Source organism: Drosophila subpulchrella, chromosome X, assembly GCF_014743375.2.
Source record: "Drosophila subpulchrella strain 33 F10 #4 breed RU33 chromosome X, RU_Dsub_v1.1 Primary Assembly, whole genome shotgun sequence".
NCBI classification, from domain to species: Eukaryota; Metazoa; Arthropoda; class Insecta; order Diptera; family Drosophilidae; genus Drosophila; species Drosophila subpulchrella.
Window position 1 is genome coordinate 13,358,304 of NC_050613.1, and position 27,214 is coordinate 13,385,517.

At 38.1% G+C, this 27,214-nt stretch overlaps 1 protein-coding gene across 3 annotated transcripts; it reads right to left on the reverse strand.

Annotated features, from left to right (window-relative positions):
* Window positions 1-608: 608 nt before the first annotated feature.
* On the reverse strand, window positions 609-27,057 carry LOC119556017 (serine/threonine-protein phosphatase beta isoform). 3 transcript variants are annotated; one of them, XM_037867789.1, is made up of 7 exons: window positions 26,500-27,057; window positions 22,920-23,348; window positions 22,043-22,075; window positions 3,235-3,582; window positions 2,803-3,146; window positions 2,608-2,742; window positions 609-2,545 (listed from the first exon to the last, which is right to left on the reverse strand). In XM_037867789.1, the coding sequence occupies exons 1-7, from the start codon at window positions 26,549-26,551 to the stop codon at window positions 2,432-2,434; spliced, it is 1,455 nt and encodes a 484-aa protein (XP_037723717.1). In that variant the 5' UTR covers window positions 26,552-27,057; the 3' UTR covers window positions 609-2,431. The 3 variants fall into 3 exon arrangements, with proteins under 3 accessions (XP_037723717.1, XP_037723718.1, XP_037723719.1); XM_037867790.1 differs by lacking the exon at window positions 22,043-22,075 and having other exon boundaries at window positions 26,500-27,056; XM_037867791.1 differs by lacking the exons at window positions 22,043-22,075; window positions 22,920-23,348 and having other exon boundaries at window positions 26,500-27,054.
* Between the last annotated feature and the right edge of the window lie 157 nt (window positions 27,058-27,214).

Consider the following 27,214-nt stretch of genomic DNA (forward strand, 5'->3'; position numbering starts at 1 on the left):
CTTCCAAGTATTCCCCAGATTCCCATTCCGATGTCATGAAACTATCTTGAAGATCAGGGATAATAAGATCACCCAGGTTATGTCTTCAAAAACAATAAATAAATTGAAGGAAACACACTACACTTAGTTTACATAGTTTTAATTAATTTTTATTGGATTTTTAATAATAAATATATTTATCTGTTATACTTTTTGTGTTTTCGTATTGCTTTTTCTCTCTCTGTATTTTTCGCATGGGTTTCTCATTGTAGTACTTCGTATATTTTGTTATTTTGATTTATTTATTTATATATATACATACATATATATAAATTCTCGTATGTTTGCATGTGTGTGTCTATATGCGAATGCTCACATATACGTATACCCACACACACAAAACTGATGCTGATAATTGGGATGTGTTTGGTAATAATCCGTAGTAACAACAAATAGGAGAGTGAGAAAACAACAGCTCAAAGCTAAAATGCTAAATCGATCCAAAGTTCCTTGTTTTTTTACTTATTTGTTTCACTTATCTCTTGTTTGGTTTATTTGTAATGTAATTAATTGACTTGTTTGCCACCCTCGTCCTCTTTCGATGCATATAAATTTAAAATCATAATATATTCTTGACGAAAAACTATCAAATCACTTTATTCGGCTATGATTGATTTAAAGAAGAGAGGTGTTTTATCAGACAGCTCAAATAAGTTGAAACCTATCATTGAAATAAGCTTACATTTTTTGTAAAGAAAATAACTATTTTTAAATCTTTTCTGATTCGTTAACTTCTGTTGTATGAATGGTAAAAAAAAACGTATATTTGTTTAAAATTAATGTTTGTAATGAATGCGAATAATAATACTCTATTGCATCAGCTGTGTTTTCATTAGTTTTTACAAAATTAACGCAATATTCGTCTTTCTAATTAGCTTTCGTTAGCTGTATATTTATACGTATATGATCTGTATATATAAACCATTTGTTAGTTTACACGATCGTCATCGTTTGTGGATTTTTTTTGGGAGGCAAAAAAGGCACTATAATCTAATAAGTTACGACGATGAAAAAATTAGTTTTCTCTTTCGTTCCTCCTGTATATACTTGTATATTTTCATATGCTTTCTCGTTCACTTATTCGCTCTTTCTACATTCTTCAACGAATTACGTTTCTTATTGATAAATTAAATATGCACAAAAATTGGTGTTTCAAGTACTCGAAGTAATGCTTTCAAAATTCGTTAAATTTAAACATTTTCATTTATTTATTTTTTTTGTTTTTTGTGTGTGAGGCAAGTTATAGTTAGGTTGGAGTTTCTCTAGGTAAAGTTGTGGGCATTAAAAAACAAGCCCCAATTGTTAAATGCCCTTTAACACGTTAACAGTATTTTGCCACTTAAACTGAGTATAATGAAAAAAAAAAAAATAGATGTTAGTTATTAGATATTTTTCGTTTTATAAATACAATGTAAGCAATAAATTAATTAAACAATGACAAAAAAGAACATATATTTATATTTATAGATAAATAATAAATAAAATACACACAGAGAGTTGAACTGTTTTAAGCTTAATACATAGGTTTTTGTTTAGTTTCTTTTCATTAATTTTATCTTTTGCTTTCTTATTTTTTGATTTTCCTTAAGTTTTTGTTAGACAAATTTGTAATGCGCACTTAGTTGATAGGAAGAGAACCAAAAATCGAACAATTGTAGCGAATTTTGTAAGCTCGGCGCAGGGCCAAAAGAAAAAGTAAAGTGATAGCTAGTTTATGCTGTTTTTGTCCCACTGTGCCGCCCTCAAAGGAGCCGCACAGTGGCTAGATACTTTGCTTTCCCTTTTTTTGTATAGGTTTCTTTTCGTTTCTCTCTTGTAGTTATGAATATATAAGTATATCGTATATAGTTTACATTAATAAGCCTATATATAAATTCATTGCTTAACATCGCTGTACTTTTTAATTATTTTTTTATCTGCATGTTTCGGGGAGTTTTTTTTTTTTTTGGGCTGGGGAGCTGCTGTTAGGGGGAGTGGTCACAATTTCCATTCAACAGATAATCATCAAATGCAGGACTCAACTTAACTAGGGCCTGTGAGTGCTCCGCCGTTGCTGCGGATGTTGCTATTGCATCAACTAGCAGCTACACGGATAAGGTAATCAAGTTAGACACAGATTCCACACCCAAAATAAAGCAGGCAATATGTTTGTTTACAGATAATGACGGATACACATTAACGTTTATCTTTATGCACTTGGGTTCGTCTTGCGTCACTAGCTCACACATTTAATTTATCATTTATCATTTATCATTTGCCCCTTCTCTACTATATCGATCTCTCGTTCGCTACTCTTTTTATATTTATATGTATATATATATGTGTGTATCTATGTAAAAGTTTATTTCTGTTGTTTGTTGAACCTTTAAGGAAATGGAAGCGGATGGATATATTATTTCTTCTTGTTGGTCGCCAGCATTGGAGCGCTGCGCTGCGGTGTTGTGGGTCGCGACGAGTTCATTCCGCTATACAGATACTTGGCCTTCTTCTCAGATGGTTTCAGGATCTGCAAGGAAAGATTACCGTTTCAATAGGGATCATTGGGAGGAGTACTTTAATGGAACTCACCTGGAATGAGCACATAAGCGTGTCGTCCACGGTCATCATGCCGCCGGCGTTGTCGAACTCTCCGCAGTAATTAGGCGCCGAGAACAATGTGACCAGTTGGCGACGCGCAAAGAACTCGTAGCCATCCTCCACAACCTATAGAAAAACGTTCGTCATAATAACTAAGATGTATATGGTGTATATCATCTGACTCACCTGATGCGCACGGCAGATCAAGTCCAGCTCGTGTCGGTTCAAGAACTTGGAGACCACATCCACGCCGAACGTGAAGCTCACTCCGCGATCGTTCTCGCCCCAGCCCTGAACATCCTTGTCGGGATCGCTCCAGAGGAGGTCGCACAGCAACCCGGTGTCCGGCACATCTGTGGGCCGCATCAGGCGACGGATCTGCTCCATGCCCTGAAGATCGGGACTGAGGCCACCGTGGCAGCAGAAGATCTTCTCGTCAATGATCGCGGCTACCGGCAGACAGTTGAAGCAATCTGTGAAGGTCTTCCACAGTTTGACATTGTATCGGCGCTTGCACTCATCGTAGAAGCCTGCAAAACGGATTATAAAATTTAATTTATTTCAAGAGGGATGAAACCCGTATTTTAATACTACCGACAGTTCGTATAGTCCACTTACCATAAATCCTATTAATACTGGCACACTCATGGTTGCCGCGCAACAAAAAGAAGTTCTCCGGATATTTGATCTTGTAGGCCAGCAGCAGGCAGATGGTCTCCAAGGACTGCTTGCCCCGATCGACGTAGTCGCCGAGGAACAAGTAGTTGGCGGCCGGAGGAAATCCGCCGTACTCGAATAGCCGCAACAGGTCTGTGTACTGGCCGTGAATGTCGCCGCATATGATCAGCGGGGCCTCCAGTTCCAGCAGGATGGGCTGTTGCAAGAAGATCTCGCGCGATTTGAGGCACAGGCCACGCACCTCTGCCTCGGTCATCTGGACCTGTTTGCCCGTTCGGCAGCTGCGCACTGCAAGTAATCGTGATATTAGTGGACTGGAAGGATTCAGGGATGCGTGTACATTGATAGACAGATAGATATGGCAAATAGATATAGTAACTAGAGCTTAGCCTACGATTGACGATTTAGCAATAGCCAAACGCGGTCGGAGGACAGACGAGCACGGGCACGAGGACGAGAACTATCGACGCAGACACGAGGTGACGAATCCACAAATGGAGGAGAAGGAGGTTTTGGCGGGAGAACAATGCCACAAGAAATGGTTGCATACTTTGTGGCACAAGCGAAACTGCGTGCAGGCAATGCCGAGGTGAAAGTACAGTTGCGCCCAAAACAAAAGTACAGATGATTTTGAAAATATATGTTTACAGCGTAACTAACTAAAATGCAGTAGTCACAGTTGGTAAGCAAGATACATAGTTTTTAACATCCATAGTATTATCAATAATCCATAAAAACTAACTTACTATAATCTACAGATTTAAAAGAAAGCCATTTCAATCTCTAAATACTATTCCTGCGACCCCTACTGTAGATGATTATTGTGTGGGTGTCATACAATGACGCAGCAAGGTGGTGGGACTTCCTGGTCTTGCGGATAATTGCAGGTTGTCGCCGCTCGGAGACCATGTCTCGAAACCTTGGCCAACAAGTGGGCGTAACCACATAAGCCACTGGCCCACCATTTTCCCCACTGCTTCCTCCCCTTTCGTGCAATTAATTTTGTGAGAAAATAAAAAAAATTGCTCCTGAGGCAGGGAAAACGATGATAGTACTATCCTTTATCCTGGGAATACAAGTAGGTCGCCCTCAGTCAGTGTCAGAGTGTGTGCGCGTGCACAAAAAATTTAATTAAATTTGGATAGACCAAAATGCTGGCCCAGCGTTTGGCTTGAAAAACAGACAAGCCCAATCCATTCGTCCTTGCCTGGGAAGTTGTGAGCCAACGGCAACTCTGGATTTGGGTCGAGAGCACTGGGCTGGCCCAAAATGGGGAAAAAGGGAAAGGGGTGCATTATGTGGCCCAAGGAACGGGAGTGAATGTGCATGTGGATGTGGGATTGGGTTTGGGATCGGGATTGTTCAAGTGGGCTGTGGTACGGATGGGCGAGCTGGCTACACAAAGCCAATTCCCAGAACGTCAGCATTGCACTTTGCCGCAGCTGTGATTTCAGTAATGGTTAATTAAAGTTATCGCACATCGATATGGCGAACGGCCTGTGGGGATTGGGATTGCCTTTAATGTATCGCAGAAATTTCCATTTGGCCATCAGTAAATAAAATTATAATCGTCGAAAACAAAACGTTGGGAATAAAAACCTACAAATAAAGCTGCCATTTGTATACGTTTTTCTATTAATAAAGCGTAAAAAGGGTTTAAATCTATAAATCAACAAAGGTATCAAACCATTTTACTAAAATGTTTTCGATCCTATTATTTACATTATTAAGGGTCTGATTTATTGATAAGGTTTTAATCCATTAACCTTGGTAATACCATTGCTTATATCAGCGATCAACACTTTAACGAAAAAGTAAATAGGCACAAGTGCTGGCAGCTTTAGATAAAGAATTAACAATACCGGCTGTGATGGTGCAATTGTTACATTTATGATCATATAGTAATAGTATTGCATGTAGATTGTGAAGAAGTTTTGTTTGTAATTTACCATAGTTGTTGTTATTGCTCAATGTATAATTTAAGACTAAAGGCATATCCATTTTATGATATTAAAAGAATTTAAGAAAAATCACAGTTAAACGTTTTCCTTTCGGAAACTGTCAGTTAATCAAATGAAAATAGAGGCAAAGTTGTTTTGCCAACTTCTCGTACACTTCTGCAACTTGTGCTTATCGTGAGCATTAGCATTAGCATATGATATAGTAGACCTGAAGGCAGAAGAGTTAAATACACAAAATTATGCAAGCCATGGGTTCATGCACTCGGAGAAGTGGAATCCGTTTAAGTTATGCGAGACTCCTTCCCGGAACCTTTTATAGCTGTTGCATACTTTCAGGAGTCGTATTATGTAATGGGTCCTCCGGTCTGCCAAGAATAACTTCCGCCTGTGCATAAATTTCGGAGAACATCTGCTCGACTTTCGTTGTGATTTTCAGATTATTCGGTTTGACGGAGGATATGTGGTTTATGTTAGATTTGGTAGCAAATCTAATGTGGGAAACTCCGATTCTGATATATAAATAATAATAATATAAAAGTTCTCAGTAAAATTGTGCACTTTTTATCATCAAAGACTAGTCCACTTTCATAACTTATTCAGAATTATCTAACCTTCTAACCGTGATATATTTAAGAATCTATGAAAGTAATTACACAACAAATATAACAAGTCTCTGTTACAATTTTAATACAACTTTTCAGCCGCTGGGATTCACCATAGTTGCCATTCGCATCATATATGGGCGACTTTAAGCTCAACACTTTGACACACATGTGACACAAAGTTCGGTGGGATGCTGGGCAGATATATAGGAAGATAGGGAGACTCTTTATTTTTCATTTTTATGCAAATTTCCGCAGTGCTCTCCACTCCACGGAAAACTGCTGCCCTGCTGCCTTGGTGCCCACTTCCTCGCCGGCTGTCAGGCATTTGTCAGCATAAAGAAGATATCACAAAGGGGGCGTGGTTGGTTGGGTGGTCTGCTGCTGCCTTTTGGGGGCGGTGGGTGGTTTGGTTGGGAGGGCTGGGATGGGATGTGGCATTATGCGTAAGCAAAAAAGACGCGCATGTTTGTTTATCATGCATTTTACATGAGGAGGCACCACCGGCAGCACCACAGCACCACAGCAACGCATCAACGCAGACATCAGGCTATGTTACGTGCCGAATCCACTCCGAAAACACTCCACATGGGAACTTCCTGTCAGTCTGCTGTCACATCTAACTGGTTCATCATGATTAACAAGTCTTAGCCGCCTGCCCCCTCCCCTGAAACAAACAAACAACCATCGTATCCTACCATCCATCCTTTCATTATCGCCAGCATCCCATCCTCCGCTAACAAATTAAAAATGTAAGAAAACATATGGTTTCGTGTGATATGGTATGGGATGGTATGGTATGGTATGGGACCGAATGGAAGGGAATGTGGTGCTGCAGCAGTTGATGACTTACAGTGGTCGGCATAAGTATTTTGACAAAACAAAAGTTAAATATACTCATAATTTGAACTTACTTCGTGTAAACTATAGGCATCAATGGAAAGGTAATTTCAATGCCGTTTGAATGATACAATGCATTTCTTTACCCATTCAGTATTTATTGAAAAGGACGAATTTGTGTAAATCAACTTTTAAATTTTTTTTAAAAACTTTTTTCCTCGACTTGAAAACTTAAATTTTTTGATGCAAAAAGTTTCTTCAAACAAAAATAATAGTAACTGCAAAAAGAATTTTTCAAAAATCATTTTTCTTATATTTTTTATGAATTTTTGAAAATGCTTAAAAACAGGCATTTGAGCCATATTTTTCTCTTTTTCATACAAATTTTTTCCGACATTGTCACCTTCAAAAAATCATAAAAAATATAAGGAAAATGATTTTTGAAAAATTCTTTTTGCAGTTACTATTATTTTTGTTTGAAGAAACTTTTTGCATCAAAAAATTTAAGTTTTCAAGTCGAGGAAAAAAGTTTTTAAAAAAAATTTAAAAGTTGATTTACACAAATTCGTCCTTTTCAATAAATACTGAATGGGTAAAGAAATGCATTGTATCATTCAAACGGCATTGAAATTACCTTTCCATTGATGCCTATAGTTTACAAGAAGTAAATTCAAGTTATGAGTATACTTAACTTTTGTTTTGTCAAAATACATATGCCGACCAGTGTACTTAAGCGCAACCCATCAACCAGGACTGACAGACCTAAGCATTTTCAATTAGGGATATGTATGACACCCCAACTAAAAGAACACCCTTTTGAAATGATATTTTACATCTAAAAGATTAAGCTGTGGATTAAGACTTATAGACCATGTCTGAAAATGTTAATTTTAATTCTTTGGTGAGTAATTTTCTAAAGGGTAATTATATTAAGGAAAAATTAATTCTGCAATATTATGTTTTTGTGAAAAGTCTAATAACCAGCTCTCCCTTGGAACCAGCACTATGAACAGTCTTTTCCATTTCCATTAAAGAACTTTACGATATTGCCGTTCCCCACCTTTGGGATACCTGTCCCTAATTCACTCATTTCCGAGGGCATTCCCATCAGATGCGAGAGTACATTGCAAAACGGAATCCATCACGAGATTCACAATTTCCCGCTGCGTGGAATGGTTACGGGAGACATTTGGTGGAGTCAAAGGGGCGTCTGCGTCAGACATTTTATGACCCGATTAACTCCCAGGAGGAGAATGGGTATAGGGATGGCTATGCTGATGATGAGTAGGTGGTGCTGGCTGGAGCAAAGTGGAGCAGCAGCTGCCAGAAGTTAAACACTCGCCGTCCTGCTCAGCAAACTTTGGAGCCAACGAGAGCTAAAGGAACAGGAAGAGCTGAATGAAAATGTTAAGCCATTTAGATAGCTAAACTACCAAGATGAAAGTATGTGGACATGGGAGGCGAATAAACATAACCAAAAAGAAAAAGGCAAGGCGAGAGATAAGGCTCAGGAAAAGTTTGGCAAAAGCAAATTAAGAGCAAGGCTTTTTTTTCTCCGACTTGGAAAAGGATTTGGACGGATTTGCAACACCAAAAACAAGGGTGACAGGTTGCTTGAAAAGATTATCATCTCCCAAGGGACTTTTCCCCACTGATTGCAGTATCTTCTCAACCGTTCTTAAACCTGCACTAAACCACTTTCAATCCATCAATAATATTTGTCGCTTTGGACCGTAAAATTGAGTTTTACCTTGCTCATCATGCTGAAATTGATTTCACACCACAAATTGAATAGCAATGAAATCTCAGGATTTCATCTCATTTCTCCGGGTTTCAACCGCAAGCGGATAGATCCTTCCACAACTGCATAGATACTTCTAGCTAGGGTTAGCTGACAAGTTAATTAACAGTGTGGTTGGCCTCTCCGTCTTTTTAAAGGACAAGCTGATTAAAGAGGTAAATATCAGAAGTTTACTCCGAAAACTAGAAACATTGTAAATTTATGAATATGTTTTTTAAATTTATCATAAATGGCTAAAAATGCTGCAACTCAATAGTTTTAAAGTGTTGTATTAAACTTAAGGACATACATTTTATTCTTATAGATATTCAAAATTCTTGTTTTCGAATAATAAGTTTGATTTATTCTATAAGATAATTGTATTAAGTTGAGAACGGGTTTTCCCCTAATGTATTCGTAATTTATTTGTACAAATAAAATAAGAAAATACTTGATTTTTGAGGCAAATGGTGGGGTACAAGAATTATTTTTTAAAAGTAATCTGTTAACAAAATAGTTAAATAGGAAATATCAAACGTATTGTTCACTTACTTAACTGATTGATTGAAAAAAGCGTTTTGTATAGAAAGTTAGGACTTTAAAATTCACGTTTTAAACTAATTTCCGGTGTCTTATTGCAACAATATATGTTAAACTCATCCGGATAAAGATATCCCTTTTTCACTGCATACTTGTAGACACCTAAACGGAGTGATTCAAAAGTGATATCAAACCCTTTTAATTTAATTGTTAATTTATTTCCCCCTTTTGCGCCAGTGTACTCAGATGTGGGCGAGGTTCAATGTCGAAATCTTGTTCTTTCGACGCCCTCTACTTCGTAATTGGACCGCCCAACGACCTTTGGCTTTAATGCCTGCCAAGCAGAATACATATTTCCATGTCCATCGAATGATTGTTGCCCATTAGGCGCCACGCCCACTGCCGCCTACCACCACCACCACCATCATTACCACCACTAATACCATGTCCTAGGTCGTCCTGCGTCCTTTGCGTGCCTAAGTTGAAATCCGAGCAAATGAAGCAATGATAACAACGTCGACAGCCGCAACAAAACATCGAATAATGAACGCCTTTGGGCTGCCGACCGACGTTGATTAAGGACGAGAGTGCAAGGAAATTTCGTTTGAAATTTTGAGGTTGCCTCCGAAAGTAGAAAAAAAAAAAAAATAGAAAACAATTCATTTGCGAATCGGTAATTGTTTCCGTTTTGCATTGACCCACTTTGCGGGTCTTTTTGGCTTGACTCGACCCACGGGTCAGCAAATCCCAATCGAGTGCTCGACATGAAAATGTTAAACGAGATTTGCTTACCACTAAAAAAGGGGGATTTGCCTGAATCGGACGGAACAAAGCGGATAATAATCTTTATTTAACCGATTCGTACACACACAGAGAAAATTCTGACGTTCTCATCTGAGTTCAAAATGTTCTTAAAAATATAACGACATTTTTAAGTTGAAAATGTTTTTATTTTGCTCGAATCAAGTTGAATTGGCAATATTCACCAGTCCTTAGTGTATACTTATCAAAAAGTTGTTAAATAAACTCAATTTAACTTTTCTCTTCTCGCCATTTCGTTCTTATATTGATACCAAAATGTACTGGCACGGTTTTTAAGAACGAATGTTCTCAATTCAAGAACAATGTTCTTAGATAGTTTTCTCTGTGCGGAAAAAAAATCGCATAATACATTTATTAAGTATGTTTTCTACCATTTAATATTGTAAATTGGATATTGAGAAATGGTATTTCTCGGATTTCCTCTTCTTGAAAATGTTCTCAAATCGAAAAAGAGGCAAAAGAGCGAGATAGCGCCTAAGAGCAATATTCGAAACCCTCTTTGGCTAGAATTATGACTGAATTTCATCAAAACGATCATTATATCTTATCAATATTTTGCTCTGTGTAGCAAAGAAGGGGAAAAACAATTCCCTATCAAGAGTACCATTGCCAAACGGAAATCTCCTTCGTGATTTTAAGTGATTAAAAAAAAACAAGAAAAAAGAGTGAAGTCCAAATTGGCGAAATAAACTTTCGTAAATACTTCCGTTCAACATTGACCCACTTGGTGGCGATTTAGATGGGGTTGAATGTCAGGGGGAAGTAGTTCAAAACTAATTGGCGGACTAAGGTAAACGGCTAGGCGAAATATATGCAAATATATTCCCCTTAAAAAACGAAAAAGGTGGACCAAAGCCAGGCCGATTGTGATCCGGCGGCAGGCACACCAACCACTTATTGGGTAACCACCTGAACCCAGCTCAAAAAAAAAAACGAAAAACGAAAAACGAAAAACCCTTCCCTCAACACTTCCCACTAAACCCTACCCCCAAACAAAGTCCCCATTTAAGCACATTAGCGCTGATTATAACGGCGTTTACATCACACAGAAGCAACATTTTTGAGGGTTGCTGACGAGAGTCAGTCGTCAGCCGATGGCAAATGGTGCAAAGTTTGGCGGGGGGTGCACATGGCGTATGCGTAATCCGTTGGATAAATATTCAGCGGGCCAGCGAAGCGAATGAGAAGACTCTTGCATTATTTAAAAAATCAACGAAAATCCTGGAAATTGCCAAATGAAATTGAGCAGAAAACTTTTCAAATCGAAACTCAAACAAAGTGCAAATTGCGGCCACAAATGTTTCGGGAAATTAAACCAAACACACAACGAAATTTGTTTAATTTGTACCGCACAAATTAGCCTAAGCGAATGAAAAAAAAAGCCACAAAGTGTTAAAAGTTCTAGCTCGTTTCCTATAATGCATAAAATTGCAAAAGTCTCGCTGTGTTTACAAAATCTCAAGAGAATCGGCTTTTAAGCACTGAAATAAAATTTCATTTTTGTAAACACCACTTTTTGATACATGGGTCTTAGTACAAACAAATCTAAACTATTGCAATATATCATTTAATCGAAAATATTATCTTTTTTAGAGTGGGTAAAATTATAAAAAAAATTCTCATCACATTATTAAACTCTTTCGAAATGGTTAAGGTACAACTATTCAGTTATCAATTATAGATTCTCTGATATCGTGAGTGCCTGAAAATTAATATAATCCCTTTGAATTGAGGTCACGCAAGAAGAAAATCTATTGTAGTATCAAATCAATTCAATCTGATGTCGTGGTTTTAAAAAATTCAATTAACAATTTGTAAACTAATTTATATTCTGGCCAAAACAAGAAACCCTTCTAATTGAAATCACGCAATTCCCCACAAATCAATTACAATTTCATTCCGCATATTTATAGATCAGCTAGCACTAGGAATTTTCATTCGCTATCAAACGCAATCATAATCGTAGAATATTAACCGAATTCCATTTCCCGGAAATTGCTCGCATATTTCGTAATTGTTGGCAATCTGGGGAAAATTCCTGCTACTCAATCGGACAAAAATGAAAAGAAAAGAAAAAGAATTGGGAACGATGCTATGTGCTATGTGCTATGTGCTATATGGTATATTCTTGAATTCTTCCCTTTGACCTCTGTTCTCCTGCTTTTCGCCTGCCAACTCATTTCGTAGAAACAAATCGAATCAAATCAAATTTGTGCAATACTTCGAATTCACTGTGGCCATTGGAGCGATCTATTGTCGATGTTTGTGCGTTGCCTTGGCGAATAAGAAATGCACATGGAAAATGTATGGGGCATATATGTATGTAGGTATGTATGTGTGTAAGTACAGTCGCGTGTGCTTTCTACTTCAGTGCGTACCACGTTGCGTATGCGCGCTATTTATAAAAATCAATTTCTGCCTTGGCAGCCGAACGAAAGAGCCAAAGAAGCGCCCAAGAAACACTGTCCCGAATTGCAAACAAACAGATGAAAAAATACAAACAACGCTGCGAAATAAATAAATAAATAAACAACACTGTTTAAAGCGAAATCAGGAGAGGTTGGAAGTTGCCTTGGCTAACTTTCCTTTGTTTGGCCTGTGGATACACCCCATCAATTCCCCATCTGCAACCTCTTATTCCGTCGTCGCATTTAGGCCATGTGGATGGCCAATTTGTTGCGCAGAGCAAATATCTACTTAATCCTAATGATTTTATGTTTTCAGTCTATAAGCGAGCAAAACAAGCACTCTGAAATCAAGTAATCGGATGTTATTCATAATCCTAGAACTAATAGGAATATCAACAGGTTTTTCATAGCTTTATTAAAAATTAAATTTATTTAATATCATGTTCTTTTTTTTATATATATAAGAGTACACCACTTATGTTGACCCTATGATCCCTAAAACTATTAAAATACACACAAAGCCATTTCGAATGATTAGCATAAACACAATATCTCCCCCTGGAAACATCAGTTTTCCCTCAATTTCCTTTCTTATCTGGCTCGTTTTCCCTTTTACTTGCCCTCGAATTTCGTGAGCCTTCCCAAGAAGCAAACAATGACAATCTGTAAGGCATGAGAAAAAAATATACCAACGACTACCCAGCTAGGGAAGGCAAAAAGAATCTTATAAAATAAACATTTATTTTTAGCATATTGCTGGTTTTGCTTCAGCTTCTGCTGCCGCTGCTTTAGTTTAATTTTTTCGACTGCTGGCCTGGCCTGGCAAATTGGAAAATGGAAAACTCAAAAAAGCAAAAGGCAGGGCGGTAAAATAGGAAGGGGGATGAGGTATGCAAGGGGGGGAGGAGGCCAGCATGGCGCTCGGCCAGCCATTGAAAATGCCACATACACACAGGAGGCACTCCTCCTGCTCTTTCGCATTTTGGTTGCTGGTCGCTGGTTCCTCAGTAGGATCGATTTTGTAAGAAGCTCCCTGCTTGCCCCACCCTGAACCAACCCAGCAACCCACCCAAGTTCCACCAACTGCACTCATTTGGCTTGGCTTTGACTGGTCGTCGTCGTCGTCGTCGTCATCGCCTTTGGCCATTTATCGAGCGACATAACTGCAAAAACTATAACCAGACCTGGGATGCCGGCTAAACGAGAGCAGTCCTTTGGCTGATCGACGGCAGGAATCACCTATAGGTTCAGGAATATCATCTAAGTATTTACCCCTTTCAGAACTCACAGGAAAACTGTGATCCCTTGAAATTTTGTTATATGCTCAATGCAAATATTTCACAGGATACTGCTGTTTCAAATGTACAATATTGTTTAATTTAAGATTCTTTGAATGCTTAAAATTCCTTTTTTTTCTAATAATAAGAATGGATAAACTTTTTTAAATTTTTTATATTTTTAAGTGTTGAATAGCACGGTTTTAAATTTTATATATTTTCAGTGTTGAATACAATTCAAAAATTTCCCATGTTTTTTAGTGTTGAAAATATTTTTTATCTATATTTTTCAGTGTTGGAAAGTATTTTTCTAATTTCTTATATTTCTTTATGTTTATACAATAAAGATTTCTAAGTTTTCTACAGAATCTAAACAAATACTGTTTATTAAAGATAGCTTTGCCATTTAAATTAGCCTCAATAAATCTTGTTTTCCTTTTTTGTTTTAGAAATAAACATATTCTAAATATACCCCTATTTTAGGTGTGAAACGGTCAAAATAACACGAGATTGACAGAAAATTAATTATTTTTCTTGCATATAGTTCAGGGAAATAGCTCAATCGATTCGATGCGAATGGCGGGGACTGGATGGCGGGAATGGCATTTACGCCGACGTATTGTTTCTATATCTACGAGTGCAAATTCCATTTTATTTACTTGGAGCTTTTGCTTAATTAGCGCCTCGTTATGATTGTGTCGTGGACGCTGAGCGAACGAAGGACGGACGATGGGTAGGCGGAAGCTATTCCCCAGCTGTTGCCACCCACCGCGCACCACCCACCCACCAAGACCCCCGAACAGCCACCCACTGAAAAAACCCCCGGGCACCCCTTACTATGCGACTGATTCATTTGTCTTATGGTTTTGGCATTTTACCACCGTATCTTTGTTGTAATGCCCTTGGAAACGGTTCTATACTTCTAGTCAGACGCTATAAAGTATAAGGTCTCTTGATCATCGATCACTATATCGTATAATAGGAATTTGACCTAGATTAATTCGTCGTTTTATTTGGGTTCATCTTATAATTGCAAGGGTATACAAAATTCGGTGCCTCAAATGCACCTCTCCTCTCTCTGTCTTGTTTTTCTTTGCTTGCTGTAAGCGTTTTTCCAACTTATCTTATCGCCAATAATTGGAAGAAGAAACACATGCGTATATCTCGGTCGACCTTAAAAATAGCCATTCCGTTTTGACAACAAGTAAACGAGGAAGAACAAAGACAGCGGCGAGCATACACGGCGTATGAGTAATGAGCGCTTCTACATATTTGCCGTGGCCGTGGTTGAATTTCTTGTTTCGTATGTACTCTACGGTTCCCTCGATTCCATTCGATTCGATTCCATTCTGAGGGTCGTCGATTAACCCAATTTACGGCTGCTTCTTGCCACACTTCCACGAAGATCTTTTCCATTTCGTAATTTATGGAATGTCCAATACTTTAAACTTGTCAATTAAACTTAACTGTGACTTGCTCTTATCAAATGATTGTAATGTATATAGTGTGTAGTTATAAAGAAGATATTCTGTTCGAGTAATTGAAATGCAATTAAGAAAAATGCCTTTTTTAGTTTCTTCGTTAATGATCACTCTCCGGATTTTCCCATAAACACAAGTATTACATAACCATATTCGCACCTCCTTTCCCACAACTTTATTTATATCGAAGCCATCGAGAATCCATTTAATTGCCACCCCGAACACTGTGTTTGTTCAATTGTAGTGGCTCCAATTGTTTAAACATTTGCAATGTCTATTTGCTAATTAACAATCATAAGGAAAACCCTGAGAGCAGCCACAAGAAAAACACAAAGAAAAACAAGATCCACCCTAAAAAAAAATATACGCTGTCCACTCCTTTGTTCGTGGGTGGATAAAAAACATAATATATTTCCATTTAAAGCTGTTTTTTGGTGTCTAGTTCTAAACTTATAGAATAAAAACGTTTAAGAATATATCTATACAAGAATGTAATATATGAGTAATAATAGTCACAAGCAAACTGGAAGATATATTTACTTAGCAGTTGAATAAGTGATCTTTTTAAAAATTAAGAAACAAATTGGAAACAAAAAACTTGCTAAAAAATAGCCGATATATACAATATCCTGCAATAAGTCTTGGTGATTTTCCTCTAGTATTAAAAGTTATAAGCCTTTAATTACTTATTTACACCTTGGTTGAGAATAGCCTTCACTCCAAAACTTCGAAGAAAACTTTTTCTTGTTGTCCTTTAGTTTTGTTTTTCATTGAATTTTCACTTTTCGACGATGTTTAATTTTTCAACATCATTCCAGACAGCTGAGGTGGGCAGCTGGGTGAGGTTTTGGGGGCGTTAATGGTGTTTTGGGTGTTGTGGGCGTCGACGGCATTGAAGCTGTCCATCGCAGGTGTTTCGCCCCTTTCTCAGAAACTAATTGAATTTGTTTGAGTTTATACTCGCTTTGTTGACTCTTTAAATGCTTAAATGCACACTTAAGGACGTTGAAATTGTATCAAAAGCGAATGCCTTAAAGAGATTTCGGAAATCCTTTTCATTTTCATATAAAATAAATCCCTATTTTATCTGACTGTTGACCGCATTTAGCAATGGCCGGAAAGAAACCCGAGACATCTGCTTTTCGACCATCATTTGTTTGCCATTTGTCGGGCCACGCCCAATCGACTTCGCCCTTTTTGGGGGAATTCAGGGTGTGTGTTTGCCTGGCTAAAGGTCAAGGTATATGGCCAGTTTATTACCGCCTCATTTTGGGCCTGAAGAATAAGTGGTATTCAGAAATACCTTAAATTTCTTGCACACACGTGTACCAAGAGTTGAAGATGGTGGGGTGGTCATAAGTGGAATGGTCGAAAAGTTGAGTAATTCAAGTAAACTAGTGCAAGGACAACTGACAGCCGGCCAAAAAAGTTAAGGAAACGCTGATTGAGACTGAAACTTGTTGTAATACTTGCAAATAAATAAAAACTTGGTGAAGTTGTGAAAAATGCTGGGATTAAACTAGATAACAAGATATGGGAAAATGCTTCAATATATTGATAATACTATTCGCAAGATCAAAATCTATTTAAAAGTAAGAACAAAATTGTAATATTAATGATAATGAACATACTTTCGAATTATATTCTTAAAATGAAAAACAAATTATCTAAAAAGTAGAAACGTAAGAGGTTGGCAAATATTTTTTGAACGGTGATAAATATTTATCCTAAAGAGAAAACGTTTTATAACGATATTTTATATATTATTTCTTTTACGCTTTCTGGAAAGTGCAACTATTTTTGAGTTTATTGTGCCTTTAATAAACATTTCTCCCGCTGGGGATTTTGGTTTTAAACGGCAATTAAAGGCAAATTGGTTCCTTTGAGGTGCTCTTCCTTAAGCAGCTTAAAAAGTATTTCCCCGCAGCACGAGGAGTCATTCGCCTCGGTTTTCCTTGGGGTCCTTAAGTTATGTTTTGCGCAGCACCAGCAGATTGCGACTTTCGCCCCACTGCTCACCGCTGACCCCCATGACCCCCTTGGCAACCCCTTTCTTTGGAGAAAACTTTGTTGATTTATACTTTCATAGCTCCTCCGGCTCATGAAAATTGCACCAGGAGGGCGGGGTCGTCGTGTAATGCCAATAGGCATTAAAATTGCATGCACACAAAAGTATGCAATGGACATGGCGCAAAGGACCGCGAAAAAAAGGTTTCCCAAAAATGTGTCGGCAATTATGGCAACTACCAGCTGAGATCTTTGCTAAAAACTGAGATATGGACAAGATTGGATCGCAAGAATTATTTAATTCGAAGTTTCAGACCAATTTTAAAATTCTTACGGGATAAAAAAAGAAAAAATTTTAAAAACTCTTTATTGCATCGTTCGAAAATAAAATTGTGGTTTTTCGTTACAAAAAAAAAATATTTATTGTTCAATAAACCCTTCTTCATCAAAAAGAAAATTTGATTACCTATCTGTCTGTCCGTCTGTCTGTCCGTCTGTCCGCCCGTCTGTCCGTCCGTCTGTCCGTCCGTCCGTCTGTCCGTTTCTAAGGAAACTAGTCTCTCAGTTTTAAAGTTATCGCGATGAAACCTTATCAAAGGTCTTATTTATATATATTTTTTTTTGTGTATTTCAGACACATTCCATTCACACTTGCAGCCGTAAATCCGTAGCCCCAAATTATGCCATTGTCCGCCCATTCCTATTCCTTTTCAAAATCCTATTCCAAGCTCAAGGACCTCAACCCCTTGAAGTATGCAACAGCCATTTACAACTCCGACGAGCCAAGATGACCGAACTATAAAAAACAACTTACAATGCTAAACAAGAGAATGGCGCCGTAAAATGGAAAGCAGAAATGAAGAAACAAAAAAAAAACACAAAAAACTAAGCCAAAAGGTCAAATGTATTATTAAGCTGCTACTGTATGTGTGTGTGTGTGTGTGTCTTGGGTGTGTTTCTCTGAAAGTAAACGCGAAATTGAAATTTTTTTGGGTCAAATGGTCAGGTTGCTCTGCTGGCAATCCCTACCACCTGCTTTCTGCGGCGGTGACCTTCAAAATTTTGGCCGAGTATCCTGTTAAGCCCTCAAGTATCCTTTTAGCCAAGACCCACACACACACGTGTCATTAGATACAAACATTTGCTTGTTTTCATTATTTTTATTTGTATTTTTTGTTCTGTTCTTGCTGTTTTACGCCACTGGCAATTCGTTCTCCCTTTTTTTTTATACCCATTCTCTGCCATTTTTGCTTTTTGCCGCTCGTTTTTATTTGCCAAGTGCACGCAATGTGACAAAACGTGGGCGGGCTCAGGTGGGTGGCTTTGGACCCTGGTGAGAATTATAGTGTCATATTATATAACGTGCCATGTACGTGTGTTCGTACGGAAAAATAAAAATAGAACCACATGTAAGGGGGGAAATGGGGGAGAAAGTGCAGCAGCAACACCATAATTAAAACACTTGCAGTTGTAGTATTAACTGCAAGCCAGTAGGTAACTGCCGCTTACCGCTTGCAGCTTACACTGGGAGAAAAAATTTGAATTCCATTCTTGACTTAGGAATACCAGGCACTAGATTATTCAAAAAAAATATTACGTATTTCTAAAGTGATTTTCAAAGATGGTATTTTATTAAACTACTGTGCACCTGATTTTTAAGATTTTTTAATAATTTATGTGTTAAAAAATAATTGAACTTACATATTACAAACCTCTTCCTTCCTTAAAAAAATCGATATACTTAATGTAACATTTAATCGGTTACTGATAAAAGGTGTGGTAAAGCTTTATACTTCGGTAAATGGCAAAACAATTTTGTGTTAAAAACTAGATATCTGATTAAATTTTAATCAAAAGAAAAATAAAAAAGATAAAACGGTCAAGTAATATTTAAAATCTTACGCATACACGAAGCTTATAACCCCCCGAGCCTATAGCGCCCCTAGCGGTTTGGTGGCGCATTAGTGAAAACAGCTGATTTGCAATATATTGATTAGTATTTGGTTATAATTTTTTAATTACTAGTCCGATTTCAATAATTTTTGGCATGTAGATGGATATTGATAATAAGAGCAAAATATCATTTCGATTTTAACAAAATATTAAACTGTGTGGGGTGTGGACGGGCTTAAGTGTTATAGTCGTTTGTGGGCGTTAGAGTGGGCGTGCTGAAACAAACTTTCGCTGCGCGGAAATCCCAAGAATCTGCATGCCAAGTCCCAACATTCTAGCTTTTATAGTTTCCGAGATCTCAGCGTTCATACGGACAGACGGACATGGCTAGATCGACTCGGCTAGTGATCCTGATCAAGAATACCTATACTTGATAAGGTCGGAAACGCTTTCTTCTACCTGTTACTTACTTTATATAGAGTATATAATATAGTTTACCCTTTAACTCTACGAGTAACGGGTACATTTATAAGAAACCCAAGGGAGATCTGTGGATTTATGCTTTGGTTTTACTATGATTAAGCATGCATGAAGCGATTGTTCTGTTGTCGTTTTTTCCGTTTTTTTAATTAATGAACTAACTTTTGGTGTCTGGCCCCTTTCACCCCCTTTTTTTCCCACTTCTATCTCGCTGCGCTCTCTAGTTTATATGCGATTATGAATGCAGGCCAACTTTTTTTGGTTGTTGCTTTGTGTGTTTGTTTGTGAATTTCTGTTTCGTTGGTTTTTCCCCCGTGCTTATGACACTCGACTGGACTAGCGGTTAACATAATTAAACTGGCTGACGGAGGTGAAAAGAAAAATTATGGCAATTACCAAGAATCAAAACTCAACTTAAAAGATATTCGTTTGGATGGGTATAATAAAGTATCTTTGACTTCTATAATAAATTACTTTCCAACAAAGATTTCTGAACATAATAATATAATATGCAACATAAAAAGATACCATAACTTGTATTAATACTTACTTAAGAGATATTCGTTTAGTGGAGTATAGTAAAGTATCTGCGACTTCTATAGCATATTACTTCCCAATAAAGATTTCAGAACAATATAATATTATATGCAACAAATATGATATAATACCTGATATTAATACTTAAGATCTTAGTTTTCGACCTTATGTACTTATGTATATTTATATTTTTTTAAGCACCACGGGACGGATATCTATCGATCTACCCTCGTTTGAATTTGCGTCAAAGAAAAAGCTTGTGCCAAATTGCAATTGAAGCGGCTCTCATTACCCCACTATCCGTCCCCCGAATCAGAGTCCATATCTCAGCAGTACCTCCCTAAATGTGCCGAAAGCCGATGGCAAAAGCTAATCAAAAACCACTTAAATGGAAACGGAGGCATTAGGAAAACCTCCCCACCGATCCAAGAAGTGGAAAATACCGAACGGCCCTTTGCAAACAGAATCACCGGGCACGCAATGCCAGTTATCCGTTGTTTTGGCTTTTAAGCCACTAGTTTTCAGGTCTTCTTCTCTGGCGGATTTGAATTTTCTTTGCTATTATTATTATTATTATGCCTCGCTGATTGACTCCAGTGAAGGTTATGACATTCAAAGTACATATTCAATAACCAGCGCGCGCTAATCAAACAAACTTGTACAGATCCCTTCTCTCGAATAAAAATTATTAACTATATCGACAACTACACACCCATTTAATAAATTTTATGATAAATTATGATAGTGATTGTTATTAAATTGAAATGTGTAATTTTTGTAAAAACTTCAATGAGAAGAGAACACTTCTTAAGACATTTAAAAGCAGGCTTTTGCAAACTTATGATACCATTCCGCGATTACAGGGCAGGCAATCACACAACGTCAAGAGCGATGACAACCCTGGCATGTGAGAAAGCCTTTTGGAGACATCGACGACAGACGAGATAGCTACAGTTATAGATGGTTATAGAATATGCAAGCGACAACTGGGTGGAGAATCTACCGACTCAATTACACAAATATTATACAAACATTAGAAATGCATCAAAATAACGAAGGATATTTGTCAAGGCACGGAACAGAACGGAACCCTTGGAGGGGCCAACATACGACGACGTCTGTCACTGGGGCAAGGATGACTCGGCAGTGACTTTTCCGTTCTGCCGTTGGGAAAGCGGGGAAAACCGAGGAAACCCATGGAAAACCAAGCCTTGGCACACTCTTCAAGGCGCCAGCACGTGCGAAACGGGGGAAAAAATGGGACAACAGGCCAATCAATAACACGGTGCAGGATGTTACAAGGGGGCATGGCTAACAATCATTTACTGGGGTTAAGGTTTACCCCTCAGTTGGCTTGGGGTTAAGGCTCGGGGCATGATAATTGGGATATTTGGAAGGTAACTTGTTGCTCGGGGGCCTATGTGTATTTGAAAAACCCTTGCAAACTAACTGGGTTCAAGTTCAAGGAACTGATTACAAAACTGGAACAATTCCTATATCTTATATGATCCGAACATGATAGTCTCATTTTGTATATGATTAATTATCAAAATAATTATCAGCAAGAAATCCAAAATTATAAAGAACTATACTGTGCTGGTTTAAAAAAAAAAAGAAAACAGGAAGAAGTAATACAGTTTCGCTTTCGAGACCAGAAATATTTATATAACCCCTCAGTCGTTTTGGCTTCATTCCATGATTTTGTCTATTAACTACCTGCACACTCAGCGCCAATCAATTTTTATATAGTTTATGATTATTGTTTATCACCCAGAAGCACTGCAGTTATTTGTAATGTCGCGTGTCACATTCAACGAGATTCTTTTTTGGACAACAATTGCCCTCCTCGTACACTACCCATTACCATCCCCAATTACATTCCCATCCCACCCCAAATTTCAACCCTTTCTGGCACTTTTCTCTGTTTTATTTATATAATTTGTTTCGCATTACATTTGACGATAGTGGATTTTGCGTCGTGTGAAAACAATTAGATGAAGGCAATTTGGGTTGTGGCTTTTACTAGGGGGAGGGCTCTGCGAGTATCTGGATAGAATTTATTGCATAACACACACAGATATATATGTACTATAAATATTTTTGTAAAATACTATAAGTACCTAATCGGGGCAGGCGTTGGTCAAGCGTGGGCCCTGACATTGCGATTGCAGTTCCGGAAAAACAGTAAACAGTAACCGCACACCATATCATAAATATTATGAAATTCTTCCCCTATATAATTGATTGTATTTATTGCTATTTTGGGTGAACGTTGCAAAATGCGATTCTAAACAATAATATTTGTATAGAGCTGTTCGTTTCCAATACCTTGAAGCCATACTCAAACATTATGAAATTACTTAATGAGATCCCGAACAGTCCATCATACTGTTTTTGCATGAACCAAAATTCTTAATAATTTGTAATTTAATTTTTCGATAAGAATATGAAAATAAGGATGAAACTTGTGCATGGAATTTGTCCAACGATTCAGTGTGACTTCCGAAGGATGAGTAATACGAAGTGACTTATTTTGTGAATACTAAGCTGTGAATTGAGTCTCTCTTGATTTGCAGAGTGCACCCAGTAATAGTGCTGATTGAGTGGATATGTAACGCTTATTGGTTTGAAATTGCATCCCTTTGTGCTTTCCAAGCTTTTAGCCGTGTGACAAGCGAGTGAGCTAAGTGTGGGTGGGTGGGTTGGTTGGTTTTTCAATTCGATTGGGAAAACAAGCGCCAGAGGTCCTTTTTTCAGTGACGTGGAATACGAAGGGATTTTTGTATAGACGACAGAACGCTACTTAAGAGTGTATGAGTCATGGGCGTGGCTTGCTGGAGGGGGGGGCACCACTGCTGTTGAATGGTTTACTTTGCACTTTGAGCCATGGAGCACGATGATGATGATGATGATATGATCATCAATAAAACACATCAACAGTGATCTGGAAGTGGGGGGGAGGGTGGTGGTCTAGATTTAGATTTTAGATGGTAATACCAAACTCGGCGACGAAAAAGTCGCGCAATTTCAATCGGGATTTCTTGGGCTCCTCGCGCGGATGATGGACGGTGATCTGGTCGCCATCGGCCGATATCATCGTCTCGCTGGGCGGTGATATCGAGTATTGTTGTAGCAGGCGGCGCTGCTGTTCGGTGAGCTCGTCCAGGGGATCGTAACTGGAGGATGGACCTGGACCAGAACCAGAACCGGAACCCGATCCCGATCCCGATCCCAGTCCCGATCCAAAGGAGGCCGCCACCGCCGGGTAACTGCTGCTCGATGTGGGCGATGAGGCGGAAACGGCGGCAGCGGCGGCGGCGGCTGAAGCGGTGGCCACGGCGGCAGCCGCTCCGCCGGCGGCGGCCAATTGTTGAGCGATTAGCAGCTTCTGGGCGTGCTCTTCGGCCTCTTTTTGTTTTTTGAAGTCTTTCGATGAAAGCACATACATATACGTATATATAGATAGATTCATAACGAACATAAAACTGGGGCAAGGAAGGTAAGAGTGGACTGCGGATACTCAAAAATAAAATATATAAACAAAAAACTTACATATAAAAAACATAAAAAGGAGAAAGAAAAAGTGGAGGGCCAACACCCGACAAAGTGCCCTAAAAATTCAATTTCAATTTGCACATTTGACAAATGAAATTTATCTGCCGCCACTGCTGCTGCTTTCTGCTTTTGCTTTTGCTTTTTTGCCGGTGACAGAGGCTGATGACGCTTCATAGATCAAAATTAATGGCATTTCTTTTTTGAAGAGGGCGTAAAACGGGGCTGAGTGCCATGACCTAGCCCACTCGATGCCCTTGACAAATGGTGGGTCTTCCTCGACCATCTCGCCCAATCTGTCTGTTTTCCTATTGCCCATACATGTAGTTTGTCATCTGCGAGCGGCTTACAGGGGTCAGTCGATAAAAGAAACCATTTCAAATAAGAACGTCATTTTGTATAATACCAAAACCATTGGCAAAAAAGGGGCTTTCCTCATTTTCTTAAAGTATCACAGCAGTATTAAGGCATTTAAAGATAAAACAAATCAATAATTTGGAAATTTTGGGTGGTTTTAAAAACCAAGATTGAAATTTTTGAATAATGTGGTTTAACGAGCGAATGTTATAGGGTTCCTTAAAAATCTGAAGTTTAAAACCCCATAAATTGTAGCACAAAAGTATGCTACGAAATATGTCTACTTTGAGTTAGTCACATTTCCTGCAGCATACTTTTGGACACTTTTGAAATATTTCCAAAATTTAAGGAACCCCAATTTAAGGGTTCCTACTGGCCAGTGACCACTGTAGCTGGGTCGTGCCATCTTAGGGTAGGAAAAAAAGTGAAAACGAAAGACAGAATCGTCGGGCCAAAAGAGAAACTCATTGCGGAAATGGACAAAAGCCGAAAATCGCAATGTTCGAATGCAATTTCCCCGAAGCGTCGTCCAGAGCCAAAGTCAAATGGCTGGGCTCCGCCCAACCTCATCTTCGACATTGGCTGACACTTGCAAAACGAGACAAGCGCTAAGCGGCTTAAGCAACCCTCGCAGATGATGGGCGGTTGGTTTGGCAGCCGGAAAAGGGGCAGACCGAACCCGAACCCGAAACCGAAGAGAGGTTGCAAAAATGTAAACTATTTAGCGCTTTCACGCTTTGCAGGAAGGTTGCATGATGACGGTGACGATGACACAACCCCTACCGCGTCTTCTAAGCCCCCCACAGTAGATATCGGTTAGAGCTGACCCAAGAAAGTGCTACAATTTGACCAGAAAAGTTTGGCATTTTCTTGAATTTTCCTTTTTTGGTTTGGCAACCGGCATTCATCCACTGATAAGTTATATTCACAAAATTCACATTCATCATAGTGCATAAAAAACAGTCTATAGTTTAACCTACACAAAAAAAAAATATTTATACAACATAATAGTGATTCACATATGAATTGTACGCATCATTTTTTATGAATTAAAAAAAAAATTTATTTTAATTCAGAGTAAAATTCATCATATTGAAAATATATTATGTAGAACCCGGCCCTTATATATGTGATTTACTAGACTTAGGTAGGATAAAGTCCTTCAATTTTGAATGACAAATATGGTAAATACTAATAGGTTTTAAAACTATTGTTGGATAGACGGGGTATTTAATAATTTTAAATATGTTATAAGAGCAACCCGAAAAGCTTCCAAACTTCATTGCCAAACATAATATCATGAAAAGACATTTAAGATTAGTTCGTGAACTCATCTTTTGCTCAAAACTAACCGATTTTTTCTAGAAAAAAAAAAATTTATAGGATATTAATATATCAAAACGGGTGTTTAATAGGCAAACAAAAATTAACAATTAAGATGTAAGGTGTATTTATGGCTCAAACGATATTTACTGAGTGCTTCCCTAATTTGTTGGGAAAAAATCGTATATTAAAATATCAAAAACATTGTAATTTATTGGGATGCAAGGTATTTTAGTTAATCACTTCAAATACTTATTTCTTTGTGACCGAACATGATATTATCTGATATTAATCTGTTATTAAAATATCAAAAACATTGTAATTTATGGGAATGCAATGTATTTTAGTAAATCACTTGAAATATTTAGTGTGTGTTCCTTTTCCTTGTGATCGAACATGATATTATCTGATAATATTCTGTTATTAAAAGATCAAAAAGATTGTAATTTATTGGGATGTAATGTATTTTAGTTAATCACTTCAAATATTTTGTATGCTTTTTTTCCTTGTGATCGAACATGATATTATTTGATATTAATCTGTTATTAATATATAAAAAATATTATAACTTATTGGGATGCAATGTATTTTAGTTAATCATTTCAAATATTTTGTTGTACTTCCTTTTCCTTGTGAACGAACATGATATAATAATATCAAAAGAATTCTTATTTATTGGGATGTTAGGGCTTTTAAGTAGCATATTCTCAGCCGATATTTACTGCGGTCCCTCCCTAACGGTCAGTGGGGTTATTTGCCGCTAAGCTCCTTATCGAGAACTCATGTGATCCAATTCCATTCCTTCGCCGGCAATTTCATAGTCACATACGTATATACATAAGTATATATTTTGTTTGAATCACGCCCGTGTTTATCAGCTCGATGACGTCATGGGCATACGATATAGTCGAAAAGCGAATAAACCAAAAATCATTGAGAGACAACAGCTGGCGAGGGAGATGGCATGTCTAACAGCGCGATCGCTGTTAGAGTTATGTAAACGCTAATGAGCGTAGCAGTAGATGTTGTTGTTGTTTCTGTTGTTATTGTTGCCGTTTTCCGAGAGGAGCAATGAAAATCAATTAAAACTAATTGATTCAAGAGTCAAATTCAAACGGTCGCAGTCGCAGCAGCGGCGGCGGAGAAAGGGGGATTTTTTTTTTCTTCTTCTTCACCACCATTTAAGCGAACAATGTGCAATAATTAGAAAATGCAATCGCACACAGACACAAAAACACACTGATAAACTGGGTTATAAATTAAAATGGGGCTAAGGACAGGGGCGGGGTTGGGAAAGGGGGGAATAGAGGGGGGGCGGGAATACAAAGGGGGCACTTTTACTTACTCTCCAGCAGCCGCTGTATCAAACTGTCCACATTCAGATCGAAATCGCCCATTTTTCAGCAGTTCTCTTTTCTTGGCCGCGTTTTGTTGTTGTGGCCAGCTGTTCCAAAATTCCGATTGGAATTTTTGGCGCAACAACTACACGCACGCACACACGCACACAGCGACGCCCGTTGGCTTAAATACTTCTATTGTAAACAACAATTTGCGGCCGCCGTTGCCGTGTACTTAATTTGTTGTATTCTCTTGGCCTTTATTTTCCTTCTTATTTGCCGCAAAAGGCAATTTCACTTTTTCTCGGTGGGCCGCTAGTTCCACTGAATGTTGCACGAGGGGCAAAAACAGAAACAAAAAAATACGAATTGCCGCTCGACTTTCGGTGCTTTCGATTTGATCGCAAATCGGCCGGGAAACACAGATGTATATATATGAATATATATATATTTATATGGGTGGCTGAGAAATCGGCTTAACTGAGAATTTATAAACCACCGTAATTTTCTCTCCGCCAATAACAAAACTCGTCAGTTCAGAATCGCCAGCTAGACCCAGTGTGACCGCGGACTCGAACAATACCGTCCGGCTTGATGAAATAAATACCATTTTAGCCTTTTCAAATATACCAAAACATTCCAAACGGTCACTTTGCTGTCTCCCTTTTGCGCATGCGCCATGTTTGAGCGCCATTTTCAATTTCGAAAACTTACGAATTTCGA